Genomic DNA, 15894 nt, shown 5'->3' on the forward strand with positions numbered 1-15894 from the left:
GGAAGCTGTAGCAGAGGATGCAGCAGGTGCTAGAGAATCTACAGTCCTAGCTGCTTCCCGGGACACTAGCAGATAAGCCATGATGTTGTGAGCTTCAGCAATGCTCCATGCCCTGCCCCAGCCTCCTGAGAGTAAAGGAATGTGGCTGAATCTTCCCTTCTACCTTCCAAATCCTATCTTAAAAAATCCCCCTTGGCCCATGGTGACTCAGAACTATGAAAGGAGGGGAATTCTAGTTATGGCTTCACTAGACAGACACAGTACAAGTCCACAGCAGAGCAAGTTACTTAATTCTCTGAGCCTTGGTCTTCTCACCTGAGAGAGGGCTCTCATGACTCCCCGAAGTGTGAGGACCGAGCGGTCTGACACAGCCAGAAGCACCCCTGGCTTCTCTCTCACCCGTCATCCACCCTCCTGAGGGAGGGGAGGGAAGCCCCTCTAGGTGATTAGCTTGAGGAAAACATTTCAGGAAGATCAACTGGCCAGAAGGTAGCAAGTTCATAGGAAGGGACTGGGTGATCCAGGTTTTGTAAGGTTGAAGTTTACATACCATGTTTATACAACATTTGAAAAAGAATACACAATTAAGAGTTCAAAATTAGGTACAAAAGTATTTACTTAGAATGAGAAAATAAATCACAAGTTACAAAATTTCCAAAGCTGCCAAATACCACTAACATCACAAAATTCAGAAAAATAAAATATGTGTACCAGCTAACTGCCTGACATACCTCTCTAATACTCTCTAACAGGCATTTCTGTTTAGGTACTCTTTGCCTCTCCCTATGGCAACCTTTTAAAATATGCTCTACAGAAAGAATAAAAAGTTAATTCAGTTTTTCCTCGAGAATGATTTATCAAAATGTTTCTTCTTTTTGACAATTTAGAAAAGTTTCTTTTAACTTCACAATTTGCTGTTGATATATAATGTCAAGACTTTTCTGGAAAACACCGCCGCCACCACCAACAGCAGCCTATGTGAGAAATGTCAGAGGAGAAGTCAAAGAGGAAAGAGACAGAGGTCTGAACGACTGTGGCTAAAATTGCTTACTTGGCAGATTTCACAAAGCATATGACCAAGTGAACACAGTGCGGGGAGCCCCTTGCAAGGCCGGGGAAGAGGCTGTGGAAAGGAGGGCTGCTGAGGTGTAAGCACTCAGCAGTTTCTCAGTAAACCTGCCTACAAAGAGGGAGGAGCTGCAGACGGGAATCCACTTACAGGTCACATGCAATAACCAAAAGTATTGCATGATGCTCTGTGAGGTAAGATGGAACCAGATAAAGGCAGTAGATGCTAGACCTCTTTCGCAAGAAATTTCAGCAAGATCGACTGCCTGTTCTCTTCAGATTGAGGATTCCGTGGAAGAGTCATCCATCCATGACTTCAAAATCTTCTACCCAGGAGGAAAAGGAAACCGAAATGCCAGCCACTGGAAACTGGCCTTTTGATGGCGAGCAGCCTTGGAGTTGGGGAACAGTTACTTACTCTTGATGCAGGAAAACAGATGTGGGGCTCGGGGAGGGCTGTATTCCAGGTCTCGGTTGAGCCCATGGGATGTGCCCCGCCAAGTGTGGGTCCTTGGCTTCGCGCAGGAAAGAATTCAAGAGTGAGCCACAGTTGAGTGAAGGTAGATTTATTCAGAGAGATACATTGAAAGGCAAGAGAAAGGCCACGAGGTGTGGGGGTTGGGTGCTCAGATTAAAAGTAGGTACACACTCCACAGAAAGAATGTGGGCCATCTCGAAAGAGGGAGAGGGGCGGCCACTAGATGCTGTGTCGCTAGTTTTTATAGGCTTGGTGGCTTCATATGCTAATAAGTGGAAGGATCAGTCTAAGTAGCTTGGGGAAGGGGCTGGGATTCCCAGGAAGTTGGCCATTTCCTACTCTTTGACTTTTTGTGGCTAGCCTTGGGACTGCCATGGTGCCTGTGGGCGTGTTACTCACCATGTTAATATATTACAATGAGAGTATAAAGAAGCTCAAGATCTGCTAGAAGTTAAATCTCTCATCATCTTGAGCCTCAAGGCCTACTGGGGGTTGAATCTTACCATTTTGATGTTAATTGCTGTAGCATTCCTTGAATGGCTGTGCCCTGTCCCCTTCCCATCTCACTCTGACACTGTGTGCTTGAGGTGACAGCAGGATGCCTCCCCGAATAGTGAACTGGGTGTGCTCCTTCTAGCAGTCTGCCAAGGATTGTCAGGAAAACACAAACCCTCTTTTTAGCAGAGAAGACCTTTGGAGGGAGATTCTCCAGCAGAGGAGAAAAAAGTACTCCCGGGGTTTTGCATGTACTCCTCAAAGACCACAGGGTTCACCGTCACTGCTCCTGAGAACTCTAAATCAAAGGTGATCACAAGTCTTCCCTAGCCTGGGCTGGGACACAAGCACATCTGTCCTTTTCTTTCACTTGATGTTTCTTTCCTGATTATAAAAGGAAAACATACTCATTGGGGAAAAAGAGAAAAGCATTAAAAAAAAAAAAAGGGAAAGAAAACAGAAATTCACATCAGTGTTTTGGTGTATTTCCTCCAGTCATTTTCAATGTGTCATTTTCGCAAAGATTCTGACTTATACCCTGCTTCTTTGACAAATGTATAAACACGTCTGTCTTGAAAAACTCATTCAAAGCATCATTCAAATACTGCTAGATATTTCGTCAAACATTTTTACAACAGTGGCTAACTGCAAAAGAGATCTGTAGTAAGGAAATAAAATGCAGAAAGTCCAAAAGTAAAGCTTGGTGTTGCCAAACATTAGGCTGCCAAGTAGTCCAGCAGGCTCCGATAACCCTCTTCTTTCATTCTTGGTCTTCCAGCCAATCATTCCCTTTTTTGCCCCCTTCCTTCCCTTCTGAGCTCGGTTTAAGCTGCATCTTGGGAGAACAAAAGAGACTCACATCCTTGCTAGCATCAAACTGGAGAGAGCGCAGCCTCAGACTCTGAGAGCAGGCCTCCCCCCTACCTCCCCCCGCACCCACCGGCTCCTGAGGTTCCGCCTTCGTACATTTCATAGCCTGAACCAGGGCCAAACCCACAGATCATTACGAAATGTAGGGCATTTCTCTCTCCTTCCGCGTTGCTGCGCGCCCACTGTCCCGCGAAGCCCCTCTCCTTCCTTCACCAGGCCCTTTCAAACTACTATACGCTTAAAACTCTTTTCCAAAAAGGGTCAAGAGCCGAATCCGTACTTTAGATACTAATAAGCAGGCAACAGTTTAAATGTAAGGGAGGAATGGCCGAATTGTGTGACCCCAGGCATCAGGGAGAAGAGGAGGTGGGGTGCGGGTAGGGGGCTCCACAAGAGCCCCGCCCCGGCCTTGGGTTTCACGGGTTCTTCCAGAGGGGTCGCAAGCTCCCCAGTCGCGGCGTCCGGCGGGGTCCGCCCTCCTCGGGGCCAGGCCCAGGCCGGCCGGCTCAGCGCTGGCTCAGCGCTGGCTCGGCGGGGTCCCGGCTCGGGCGGCCGCAGAGGAAGGCCTGGGCCGTGCTGGGCGCTCGGGCCGAGCGGAGCCGTGGGCCCCGGGCTGCGGTTCCCACGAGCGCCGGCGGGGATGGGGGGCGCGAGGAAAGTCCCGGCGGCGGGCGGGGGCGCAGGAGCGCGGCGGCTTCTCCGCGCGGGGCGGGGCGGGGCGCGGCGCCGGGAGGGGCCGGCCTGGGCGCGGAGGCGAGCGGGGCTCCCTGTCGCCCGGGACGCGCCGCCAACGCCGCCTCCGCTCGGGAAGAGGCGGGCCCCGCGCGCCCTGCGCTCGCCATGGCCGCCTCGGCGGCGACGTGAGCGGCTTGGCGACCCCGTGCCGGGGCCAGGCCGCGCCCAGAGCCGCCGCCGAGCCTGCGGCGCCCAGAGCCCCGGGCCATGCGGCCGCCGCCACCGCCGCCGCGGCTGTTACTGCCACTGCTGCTGTGGCTCAGCGGCTGCGGCGCAGCGGCGCCCCCGGCAGGTAAGCAGGGCCTGGGACCGGCCCCCGAGGCGACAGAGGCGTCGTCGCACGGGTGGGAGTCCGCGGGGAGCCTCGGCATGTGGGGGATCCACGGAAACCCCGATCGGTTAGATGTAAATGGGGTGTCCCTAGCGGGTGGGAGTCTGCAGGGAGCCCCGGTCGGTCGAGGGTCTGCAGGGCTGCCCCAATCGGCTGGGGTCCCCGGGGAACCCAGATTGGTTGAGGGCTTGCGGGGCTGCCCCCATCGGGTGGGGTCTGCGGGCAGTGGATAGGGGCCAGCGGGGAGCTCAGCGGGCGTGGGGTGGACGGCGCGGGGCGGGGAATTCCGGGCAGCCTCGGGGCCAGGAGCTGCCGCAGCCCGAGGTGCCGCGGGACGGCCGGCGCCCCCACCCTGCTCCTTGTCTCCCAGCCCCGCGCCTCCGCACCCTAAAACTAACGCGGCCGATCTCTCCGCATTTCTCAAAATGAACAAAGAAAAAATCGAATCCAGGGCTGGAGAAAAGGCTGCCCCTACCGTCCCCAGACGATTCTCCTGGTCCGCCTGAACGTAGCCTCTGCCTGGAGTGACCTCCCCACTGGCTTGAGCTAGAAGCCCGCTCCCAGGCCTGCCTGCCTTCCAGCTTCGTGCCACGAAGGCCAGTCATATGCAGAGACCTCCGTCTTGGAGGTTGCGACCGTAACTCAGTGTTACTGTGGCCAGGTGTGTTTGATAGCGGGGGTGACCTCCAGATGGTCAGCTAGATGGGGAGCAGCACTCAGGACAGGACCCGTAAGGGTCCCGACCCCCAGTTGTGTTGCCTATCGGGGGTCAGCGGAACCAGACTTTTAATCCCAGCTCTGCTCCTATCTGTTCAGTCCCTTACCTGAGCTCAGCCTCCTTACCTCTGACACTAACTGACCACAGGTAAGAGCCAAATATAAAAATCACGCGCGCCTGTACTCAGGGAGGGAGGGAGGAAGAAAAGAAAGAGAAAGACCTCAGTGACAGATGGATGTAGAACATTCTCTCTGTGCATGTATATGCGTGTGTGTTTTGCTGGGCTCTTTCCCATGGAGAGGCTGATATCACTGGTTGGGTAACACTTAAAAAGTCTCAAGAATTTAGAAGTTTCCTCCCACTTGAAATCTCAAGGTGTTGTTTGGGTTTGTTTCTTCTACCAGCCAGCATCCCTTACAAAAGCCCTTAAATTCCGCAGGTCCTTGACAAGAGGGGCCTTGCATGTGAGGATACGTGCTCCTACTTAAATGGCAGCTCCTCCCTGAGGGTCAGACAAATGAGTTTGAATCCTGACTCTACTGCTCCCCAGCTTCAAGTCTTGAACAACCTATGTCTGCCCCTTCCCTGGGCCTCCTTCCGATGAGATTTGAACATTGGTAAAATGTTGGTAATTGCCCAAGCTGGGTGATGGCAAGTGGTGCCTTATACTAGTGCTGCTCCCAATTGGTCTGTAAACTTTTTGTGACTTTATTTTGTTTGTGACTTGTCTGCCATGACTCCAGAGGTTGAGAGAAGTATTTAGAAACTTTGCAATTTGATACTGCCACAATACCCATGAGCATGTCCATCTTTCTAGTGGTGACCTTTCACTGTAGTCTGCAAAAGTCTGGGTCTGTGGGATGCATGGGGAATAATCTGGTCCTTTATAGATCCTTTGCAAAGCAGCACCACATTATACACCAAGTAGCTGGAATACATGGTGGCAAATTCTGTAAAAGATAGTAATGGCCACCATTTATTAGGTCACTCTTCTAAATCAGACAAGGTGTTAAGTGCTTTATATACATCATCTCTCTTAATTTTCTCTCCCATTCTTTGAAAGTAGGTCATAGCCCCGTTTTACTCCTGAGGAAACCAAACCATCCTCTTTCGCAGAAAAGAGTTATATGTCCAACTAGGGAGAGTTACAGTTCCTCCTTTACATACAAAGAAAAATATATTAATTTAAAAAATGCTTCATTGATCAAAAAAGGGGCAAAGAGCTGTAAAGGAAGAGACAAGGGGTCTAGGTAAATAAGGTGATGTCCAGTATTTACTGACGGGAGCGACTTCTGGTTGTGGGTGAGGACTCAGGGAATGTGTTTTGACTTCTGCTCACCTACCCGGTGCTGGAGGTGGGATCACTGATGTTCATCATAGTGACCCAACCATGGAAAGATCCTGAAGGGTCTTAGATTGTCAAGACTGAATGATTAACTTTAATGTTAGTTGTACTTTATTTTAGTATCTGTGTATAATGTGTTAATCAAACTAAGTTCTTAAGACCCAGAATAGCCGATTCTTAAAAACATGTAAACTCTCAAACATTCGGATCCAGGGTGGATCAGAAGTGGCCAGTTGAGGCCAGAATGCGGAACAGAAAGAGCTGTGAGATGCGGAGGACACACTTGACATTTACCTAAGTTCTCTCTTCTAACCATTAACAGTTAATGAACCATGGCCCCAGAGACCATGGAAAAGGAAGGTCGAGCAGGGCTGTGTACACCCTGCTTAGGACTGTGAGCTTTTATCACGTTGGAGCTGGGGTGTCATTAAAGGTGTGGTATCCATCTCCAGGGACCGTATCAGTTTCCCCTTGTTGCTGTAACAAATGACCACCGACTTAGTGCCTCAATACAGCACAAATTTCTTCGTGTCTGGAATCTTTGCTGTGAGCGCCTTTGCGATAGCTACCTTTATTGCAAGTATTTTCACTTCAAACATTTTCACTGCATAACTAATGGGCCATAAAGACAATTTTGCCACAAAAGATAAAATAACTGGTTGACAGTTTGGTTTGACAGTTTGGTTTCAGGTGGTTTGAAATGTGTTAGCATTTCTTCCAGTTAGTGAAATTATTGATGGCTTTATCCAGCTGACAGATAGCAATGATTTGCCCCAGGAATTGGTTTCTTATTTTGAAACATACCACCTTGGGGAGAAAGAGGCCTAGAGGGCCGTGAAAGCACAAAGTTGAGCGAACATTTCCTATGGAGATGAGCATCTATCGATGGACCTGTGACAGTATGCCAAGAACACACAACAGTACAGAAGCCCTCACAACACAGTACAAAGCTTGGTGACAAACATGTGACCAATTGCGTGGAAACCAACTCCTCGCTTACTGAAAGAAGAAGTGTGAGACAAATCAAGCAAAAAAAAAAAATGTGAAATTTGATGAACGAAAAACTTTGAAGACTAGTGCTTCGTAAAACCCACAAAATAAAATCAGGTATTTGCCCAGTATTGCCATGAATCTGTACACATTTTAAACATACTCAAATAGTTTTTATTTCACAGTAAAGTCTTTTAAATTTTGTTATTCATTTTTTCATGTTTCATCCAGTTCTTTTAATGTCTCTCTTTTATTTTTCATTATTTTACTTTTTACAGCTAAATTGCCTTACAGCCAGTTAGTTATTCAGTGAAAATGTTTGCAGTGAAAATACTTGTGGCAAAGATGTCTATAGGAAAACAAGCTTATGGAGAAAATACCTAGAACTAAATTGAGCATCTTGCAGTCCTGGAGGTCAGCCGCTGCATGCAGGTTTCACTGGGCTAAAATCAGGGTGTTGTAGAGATGGGCTCCTTTCTGAGGGTTCTAGGAGGAAAATCATTTCCTTACCTTTTCCAGCTTCTAGAGAAACATCCTTGAGATGACATTGGATCCACTCAGATAGTCAAGGATAATCTCCTTGTTTTTAGGTCTTTGGATTAGGAACCTAAATTTCATCTGCAGCTTGAACTCTCCTATGCCGTGTGACCTAATGCGTTCACAGGACACAGACGTCTTTGGGAGGCCACTGTTCTGCCTACGACAGGGTCAGACCATTGAATACAGTAGTCAGCGTGGAGCTGGGTGCCCTGTTGGTGGTCATTGAAGGCAGAGTCTGGGTCACAGGTTGCTGCTCGCCACCTGCAGAAGCAGCCATCCATCAGGACACCCTGAAAGAGTCATGTCTTAAAAACCACACTGAGCAGCAGTGTCTGGCTTGCTTTACATTCATGGTCCTGCATTTGCCACTCACTCCATCTCTGGGAGAGATGGTATCATTTCATTATTCATGGGGATACTGAGGCTCGGGTTGGGTCATAGCAGGATCCCGGGGCTCTCGGTGGCAGGATTCCAGCCAAAGCCCTTGGTCCAAAAACTCTCTTCTCACAGAGCCCTTGTTAGCACCACTGACAGCAGGTGCTAGGGCCCTAGATATGCTGACTCTTCAGATCCATCGAGATAAGTCCACGGTCTAAAGCTGTACCCACCCCCTGCCCTAGCCTCTGAGACCAGAGAAAAAGGCAGGACTTACACTGGAAGCAAGGAAGGGAAAGAGAGCCCAAACTTAGCGAGGGTTTCGAATGGACAAATGCAACGCTGAGGACACAGAAATGGGCTCCGTGATCCCTAAAGGAGAGCTGGCTGCTGGGCTGCAGGCCACTCCTTCCCCAAATCCTCTGCCCGGCACTGGGGGTGAAGCAGCCCCCGAATCCAGCCACACCCCACCTTCCTGGAGCTCGCTGCTCAAGAGTCTGGAGGAGGCTGTCGATGAGCAGCTGGCTGGAGAGGAAGCAACCATGTGCTCACACTGTTCTCAGCTCCGCATATAAAATCAACCCGCGCGTGCCTCTGACTCCTAACGACCCTTTTTTTTTTCCATTTAAGACAGGGAATACTTTATTCAAATCCATGAGAGAAGTGGATAGCTTGGGCCTGTAACAAAGTGTTGTGTTTTAAGGCATAGGTCAGTAATTGTGTATGAGAGGATATACTGATACATACAGATTAACTGATCAGACCACAACTTTTCAATGTTTGAAACAGGATAAGCTTCCCTGTAAAAGCAGCACCTTTGTGACATTTTAACTTTGGTGCTCCTCTCCTCCTTCCTCTCCTTCTCCTTCAACAGAACCTACACCCACCTCCTCATAATCCTTCTCAAGGGCAGCCATGTCCTCACAGGCCTCAGAAAACTCTCCTTCCTCCGTGCCCTCACCCACGTACCAGTGAACAAAGGCACGCTTGGCACACTTGTGGTCCAGGCGAGCCCAGGCCTCAGCAATGGCTGTGGTGTTGCTCAGCATGCACACAGCTCACTGTACTTTGGCCAGGTCTCCACCAGGTACCACGGTGGGAGGCTGGTAATTAATGCCAACTATGAAGCCAGTGGGGCACCAGTCCACAAACTGGATGATAACGCTTGGTCTTGATGGTGGCAATGGCAGCACTGACATCTTTGGGGACCACGTCACCACGGTACAACAGGCAGCAGGCCATGTGTTTACCATGGTGAGGGTCACTTTTCACTCTCTGGTTGGCTGGCTCAAAGCAAGTGGTGATCTCTGCTACAGAAAGCTGTTCATGGTAGGCTTTCTCAGCAGAGATGACAGGGGCATATGTGGCCAGAGGGAAGTGGATGAGAGGGTAGGGTACCAGGTTGGTTTGGAATTCTATTAGATCGACATTCAGGGCTCCATCAAACCTCAGGGAAGCAGTGGTTGAGGATACAATTTGACCTATCAGCCTATTCAGGTTTGTGTAGGTTGGGCGCTCAGTATCGAGGTTTCTACGACAGATGCCATAGATGACCTCGTTGTCTACCATGAAGGCACAATCAGAGTGCTCCAGGGTGGTGTGGGTGGTGAGGATGGAGCTGTAGGGCTCAACTACAGCTGTGGAAACCTGATGGTCTGGGTAAATGGAGAACTCCAGCTTGGACTTCTTGCCATAATCAACAGAGAGACGTTCCATCAGCAGGGAGGTCAACCCAGAACCAGTTCCCCCACCAAAGCTGTGGAAAACCAAGAAGCCCTGAAGACCTGTGCACTGGTCAGCCAGTTTCCGAATTTGGTCCACAACAAGGTCAATGATCTCCTTGCCAATGGTGTAGTGACCGCGGGCATAGTTACTGGCAGCATCTTCTTTGCCCGTGATGAGCTGCTCAGGGTGGAAGAGCTGGCGGTAGGTGCCAGTGCGAACTTCATCAATGACTGTAGGTTCCAGGTCGACAAACACTGCCCTGGGCAGATGGTTGCCAGCGCCTGTCTCACTGAAGGTGTTGAAGGAGTTGTCTTCTCCCCCAGAGGTCTTGTCACTTGGCATCAGGCCATCGGGCTGGATGCCGTGTTCCAGGCAGTAGAGCTTCCAGCAGGCATTACCGATCTGGGCACCAGCCTGGCCAACACGGATGGAGATGCACTCATGCAAAGTTGCTGTTTTGCAGCTGCCGAGCAGATGGCAGAGAGGAGGAGAGGTTGCTTCTTACAGAGCTACTCTTAAGTGGTTGATATAAGAGAATCTGCCCGTAACAACCCTTTGAAGTCGCACTGTTTTCATTTCCATTTGCAGATGAGACAGCCGAGGCACACAAAGGTGAAACAATTCGCCGAAAGTCCCCGCACGGAGTGTGTGGCTTTGAACTCAGGCAGTTTAGTTCGGGAACCCATGCTCCTCACCACCAGCGCGTATACCAAGGACCCAGGTGGTGGGAAAACCAGGAGACAAGCTAAGCAGGGATCGGGAGCCCCGTGCCCTGGGCTTTTTAGGCAGGAAACTGCTCTGTATGGTGGCACCTGAAGGGAGTGGGCAGGGAGGGGGAGCCATGGCACAGAGGGAAAGAAGGTTCCAGAGAAATGGAGCAGCAAGGTCAAGACGAGGTGGGAGTGTGCCCAGCATTTCCCAGGAACAAGAAGGTGGCCACGGGAGGCGGGTCAGGGAGGGGCCTTCTGAGAGGCGCGGAGGGCCGGGTGTTAGTGAGTGGGCCGTCTCTGGGACTTGGCTGTGAAATCCACAGTTTCTAAGATGCATTTTCTTCTCTGAATGTGGTGAGACAGGGGATTCCGAGAAACTCAAATACAAGAGCAAAACTGCAGGTCCCCTCTCCCCACCTAGGTAAAACGAAAGCTGAAGAAAGTGAAAGACTCATCTGGAGACTCCAATTCTTACCAAGAAGTCTTTCTTCGGGTACACGTGTCGTTTGGGGGTGGAAGCCTTTCCTTCATCACTGGCCCCTTGGTGCGCCCTTTCTCACCTGAATGTCTAGACTGGGGCGAGGGTGAAGGCAGAGGGAACTCCCGCTGGCTCCTCCCCGGAGATGGGGAGGGGGCACTATGGCAGGCAGAATAATGGTCCCCAAAGATGTCCACGTCCTAATCCCCAGAACCTGTAACCGTGTTACCTTACGTGGCAAAAGGGATCTTGTCATGGGGAGATACGGTTCCATGCCCCGTATAATGACAAATGTCCTTGGAAGATGGAAGAGGGAGGCAGAAGCATGAGCACTCTGCCCAGCATTGATGGAGGAGGAGACTGCGAGGCAAAGAATGTGGGCGGCTTCTAAGGAAGGAAAAAGACAAGGCCCCAGTTCTCCCTTAGGGCTTCCAGGAGGAACAGAACCCTGCTGAGACCTTGACAATTGGCCCAGTGAGACCTGTTTCAAACTTCTGACCTCTAGAACTGTAAGAGCATAAATCTGGGTTAAGACACTCCATTGGTGGTAATTTATTTCCGCATCAGTAGGAAACCATTAGACAGTAGAAGGAGGGCTCTGAGATGCTTTGATGGGTGCTTACCCCTGGGGCCCTGCACAGCCCCTTCTGGAAGCAGATCTTTATCTCTTGGCTCAGTTTTGGGATCTGCTGGGTCATGACAGCCACGGTGTGTGGAATGGGCCTGCCCCGGAGACCAGCCTCCTGCCACCCTGTCTGTCTGCCTTTGACCTGGCTTCCACAAGGCCTGGTGTGAATGAGCAGGAGTGTCAAGTTAGCTGGTTGAATTAAGATCTGGAATGAAGGTCAGCCCCAGGTGGGAGCTGTGAAGACCATGGGTGTTGTGTAAACGAACAAGTACAGCTAATGCCTCCTTCAGAAGAGGGGCAGCAGGCCGGGCCGTCGGCCGGTGTACGCACCCTTCTTTAAGACTGGATGCACTTACTGAAAATGTGTGGTTTGGATTTCCTGCTTTGAATTCTGGAACAGCATGTTTTTCAAACTTACCTTTCCACCTCTGGGTGTTTCTCATTAATCTTTTAATCTCACAGAAAGTCTTATCATTACCCTCTGTTTTCTTACAAGAGGAAAGGCTTCTGTGCTTGCAGCCTCTAGCCCAATCCTGTAAACCAGCACCTGCTTGGGGCGGTTGAGATTGTGTCTTCCAGGTCACCCCGGGGAGGGAGATGCTGATTTTGGTGATGGTTCCCTGGGGAGTGTGTTATTTTGTCGTTAGTAGTTCTCAGACTTCAGAGTGCCTAAGAATCACCTGGGAAGAGGCTTGAACTTGCAGATTTCCTGGTGGGAGGTGGGGCCTGGGACTCTGCATTTTAACTAGCACCTCAGTGATGGTGATGCTGGGGTCCTTGAGAAGCGTGGCAACTCTGATGAAGCCCAGAAGATAAGTCCTGACCCTCCCAGATGCTTCTGGGCTTGGCACGCCTGGCTCAGTGTGTGTGTGTGTGTGTGTGTGTGTGTGTGTCTGTGTGTGTGTAGGATTACCCATGAACTCCCTTGGTACTAAGCCTGGGGTAATGCATGTCCGTTGTCCACCAATTTAATCCTCCCTCAACCTTCTGCAGCGTTCTGTTACTTAGGTGTATTCCTAAAGAGGAAACTGAGACCCAGTCTATTAAATTACCTGCACTTACTAAAGGTAGGCCAGGTGTTCTGGTTCCGCCAGACTACATGCCCAGGACCCGTTCATAGGAGCTGGAGCCCGCAGCTGGAAAGGCAGCCTCATGCCTTTTTCCCACAGTCTGTGTCAGTGGTGCTGTCTTTAGTCAGAGGCTAAAGGGGTGGGGAGACGTGCCAGGGAGAAAGGGTAATTCCAAAAACCGAGGCAAATGAACAGTTTGGTAGAGTGCATTTGAATATTTTTGTAATTGATTTCTCTCCTCTTGACCCTCCCTTTCTCTCCCGCCTCTTCCCCCTGCCCTCATTCTCTGCCCCTTTCCAGACTCCCTTTCCCAGCTGCCTGCTCCTCGAAACCTGAAGGTCTACCTGTACAACACGCAGCAGGCTCTGAGCTGGGAGCCGGTGACCCTGAGCAATGACTTGAGACCGGTGGTCTACCAGGTGCAGCATCAGTAGTAAGCGACCTTTCTGTCCACCTCCTTCCTGGGTGTGGAGGTGGGGTGGGGGGTGGGTTGTTATGGGATCTGAGACCAACTGCTATGTCTTGCTTCTTGGCAGGATTGTAAGTAAATCCATGGGAAGCAGGTACTTCTCTGTATTTTTAAAATCTCCAAGGACAGAGATTTCACAACTTCCCACTCGTCTGAAGGCTGCGAGGATGCTGGCCATCAGAGAGCCCAGCTGTCTAAACACAGGGCTTCTTAGTTTGGTGCAAGTCGATTTTCTTATTGGTTTCAGGAAAAAGATTGTATAAAAGGGCTTCCTGTCCTTGAAAGGGCAGGAGGCATCTTTTAGCCTTCACCTTCTTCAGGTTTAAAAAAAATTCTGGTTTAATTAGCCTTCTAGGCCACATCTGGCCTAATAGGGCTTTTATTCATTTAATGAACAACTAATTCTCAGTTTCTAAACTGGTGTTCCATTTTGCATTTTATTCTGGTCCCTTGTTCTGTCTCTCCCCTTTTCAAGCTTTTTTATAGTTGGCCATCAGTCAATTTGCAGTCTAGTCACATGTAGAAAGAAGAAAGGTAACGTCCAAGTCCTTGTGTACCTTGTTAAAGGTGTTAATTGTAGACTAAGTAAAAATAATTGGCTAAGTCATTTTCAGATTACTGAAGAAACAAAATTAAGAGACATGGGAATGCTCGGTACTTGTGAGAATGTGGCTGGTGGACACAGGGCTGGATCAAGGTCTATTATTAGCACAGCCCTCTAGGAAAATAATTCAACTATTTATTTAGAGTCATGGGAATGTCCACATTAGTTTTACCCTAAGCAGATAATACAACCCCCCATCAGGAAATACAAAACTTAATTCATGGGGCTGTACCTCGCAATGTCTGTTCATGTCCATCAGTGGGAAGGTAGCAAATTGTGTCAAGTTAACTTGTGATTGAACCCTTAGGCAACCTCTAAAAAGGATAGTTATGTGTCATCTGACAGCAGTTGCAACTGTCTACAGTTTGGAATGTATCTGTGGTCAAGAACAGGTAGAGAATTTGGAAAAATCACAGGCAGGTAATTTGCTAGAGGAGTACATTTCCAGACGACTTCTCTTTCACCTTTCAGTGTCCATTGTAACAATATTTGTGTAGTAAGCATAGATTCTAAATTGGGATTTGAGGCCCATCTCTGAATCACATTTAGCTATTTCTTCAGTGACTGTAAATTACCAACATGATCATCTATAATCAATGGACCAGTCCACGAGAACCAGCTACATAATTTGTGGGGGCCAGTGCAAAACGAAAATGCGGGGCCCCTTGTTCAAAAAGTGTTGGGGATTTCAGGATGGCAGCAGCAGAGCTTCAGATCAGCTGCTCTCTCCTAGGAGTACTGCTTTGTGTACTGCACAGGTCACATGCCCGTGAAGCTTGTCCTACTCGGCATTTAGTAAATATGGTCTCCTGGAACTAAACAAGATTTCAGTATGAGGAAGTCATGGCTGATTTATTGACGAGCATCCCTTAGCCTTGGCCAGGGAAATACATTTGTGGGTTGACCAAGTACCTCTAAATATTAGAAATATTTGCTAAAAGCCTTTGACAGTTGCACATCACAGACCAACTTCACTTTGTTTTCTACTTGGAAAGCACTCTGTGGACAATTTTTCAGGATAGAAGTTGGTTTTAGTAAAAAGAAACAAAGAGATGGGTTGAATGTGAGTGTCCCTGTTTGCAAAAGCTGAAGGTGTCCCTGAAAACTCAAACCAGGGCTGATTTTGTTTTTTCCAATTGCAGATTTGATCAAAGAGGGCCTTTGCTTTTTGTTTATTTGTTTTTAGATACATTTTACATGTTTAGGACATCTTAGTTGCAGTGAAGAATTTAATTTTGAGGCTCATGAGACTTAAAACTTTCCCTCCTGTTTCTGTCCAGTAAAGCATTGCTATAATCATAAATGAATGTGCCTCTGTATTTTGATAGCCACAACAGCAAAGCCAAAAGTATGCACAGCACTTTGTGGGAAAATTTAAAGTTTAAATCAGAGGTTGCAGTTACTGTGGCCTACAGGCTGTGTTTGGCCCACAGTGTTTAAACTTTTTTTCCCCCAATTCATGCCAACATCTTAAAATCTGGAGATTTCATTTAAAGAGAAAAGGACCCAGTTTCGGGTTTTTCTTGAAAACAAAGACAAGCAGACAGCGGGACTTTTTCTTGGTCACACCCTACTTGGGCTGCTGCCAGGCAAAGACCTGCCCAGCCACTGTCTTCTCGGAGTATTTTTTTTTAATTTCATTTTTTTCTAATTTTAATAGCAATACATGTTCTTTATAGAAAATCTGGAAAACCCAAAAAAGTAAAAAGAATAAAATGTAACCAACCTGGTGTCCAAGAAAAATCACTATTCTCATTTCAGTGTGTTTCTCTGTAGACTTTTTTTCTAAACGCATGTACTTGTTTGCAGATGTGCCAGTGTGTGTATGAGACTAAAACAAAACCCAGATGACTCTTCTGGGCCTGCTTCCTCTTTTTTTTTTTTTTCCCTTTAACTTGATGTAGTTAAGTGTGTGACTTTTTTTTATGTGATTCTTTCTGTGTGAACATTTTTATCCCATGTTTTGTTATGTGATGTATCAGACGTGATTTTTGTAACTTTTCCCCACTCATGGGTGGTGTAGATAGTTGACAGTTTGTGACTGTTGGAAGTAATGTCCTTGAACATAAATCAGCCCCGATTGTTTTCTTACATTTCTGGAAGATGGCTTGCTGGGTTCAGCAGGGACAAACTTACTTAATCATTTTTGGAAGTGATGTAACAGAGGCAGGGCAGCAGCCCCGGAGTTCAGCAAATATTTACTTGGTGCTTCCTAGGTCCCAGGCCCTGGCCTAGGCACTTTCCTGGTGTCCCCTGGTTCAACCT

The 15894-nt window shown here is 48.7% G+C and overlaps 1 protein-coding gene and 1 pseudogene across 1 annotated transcript in view; one reads left to right on the top strand and one right to left on the bottom strand.

The window, feature by feature from the left end:
• The first annotated feature begins 3628 nt into the window (after positions 1 to 3628).
• IFNGR2 (interferon gamma receptor 2) overlaps positions 3629 to 15894 on the top strand; it is a 29365-nt gene continuing 17099 nt past the window's right edge. Inside the window, exons 1-2 of the mRNA XM_072968751.1 lie at positions 3629 to 3938; positions 12857 to 12989. Of these exons, the coding sequence (XP_072824852.1) occupies positions 3854 to 3938; positions 12857 to 12989 (218 nt within the window). The 5' untranslated portion in view covers positions 3629 to 3853. The remainder of the gene's footprint in view (positions 3939 to 12856; positions 12990 to 15894) is intronic.
• On the bottom strand, positions 8218 to 10027 carry LOC102530937 (tubulin alpha-1A chain-like; annotated as a pseudogene).

Source organism: Vicugna pacos, chromosome 1 (genome assembly GCF_048564905.1).
Source record: "Vicugna pacos chromosome 1, VicPac4, whole genome shotgun sequence".
In the NCBI taxonomy this organism is placed as follows: domain Eukaryota; kingdom Metazoa; phylum Chordata; class Mammalia; order Artiodactyla; family Camelidae; genus Vicugna; species Vicugna pacos.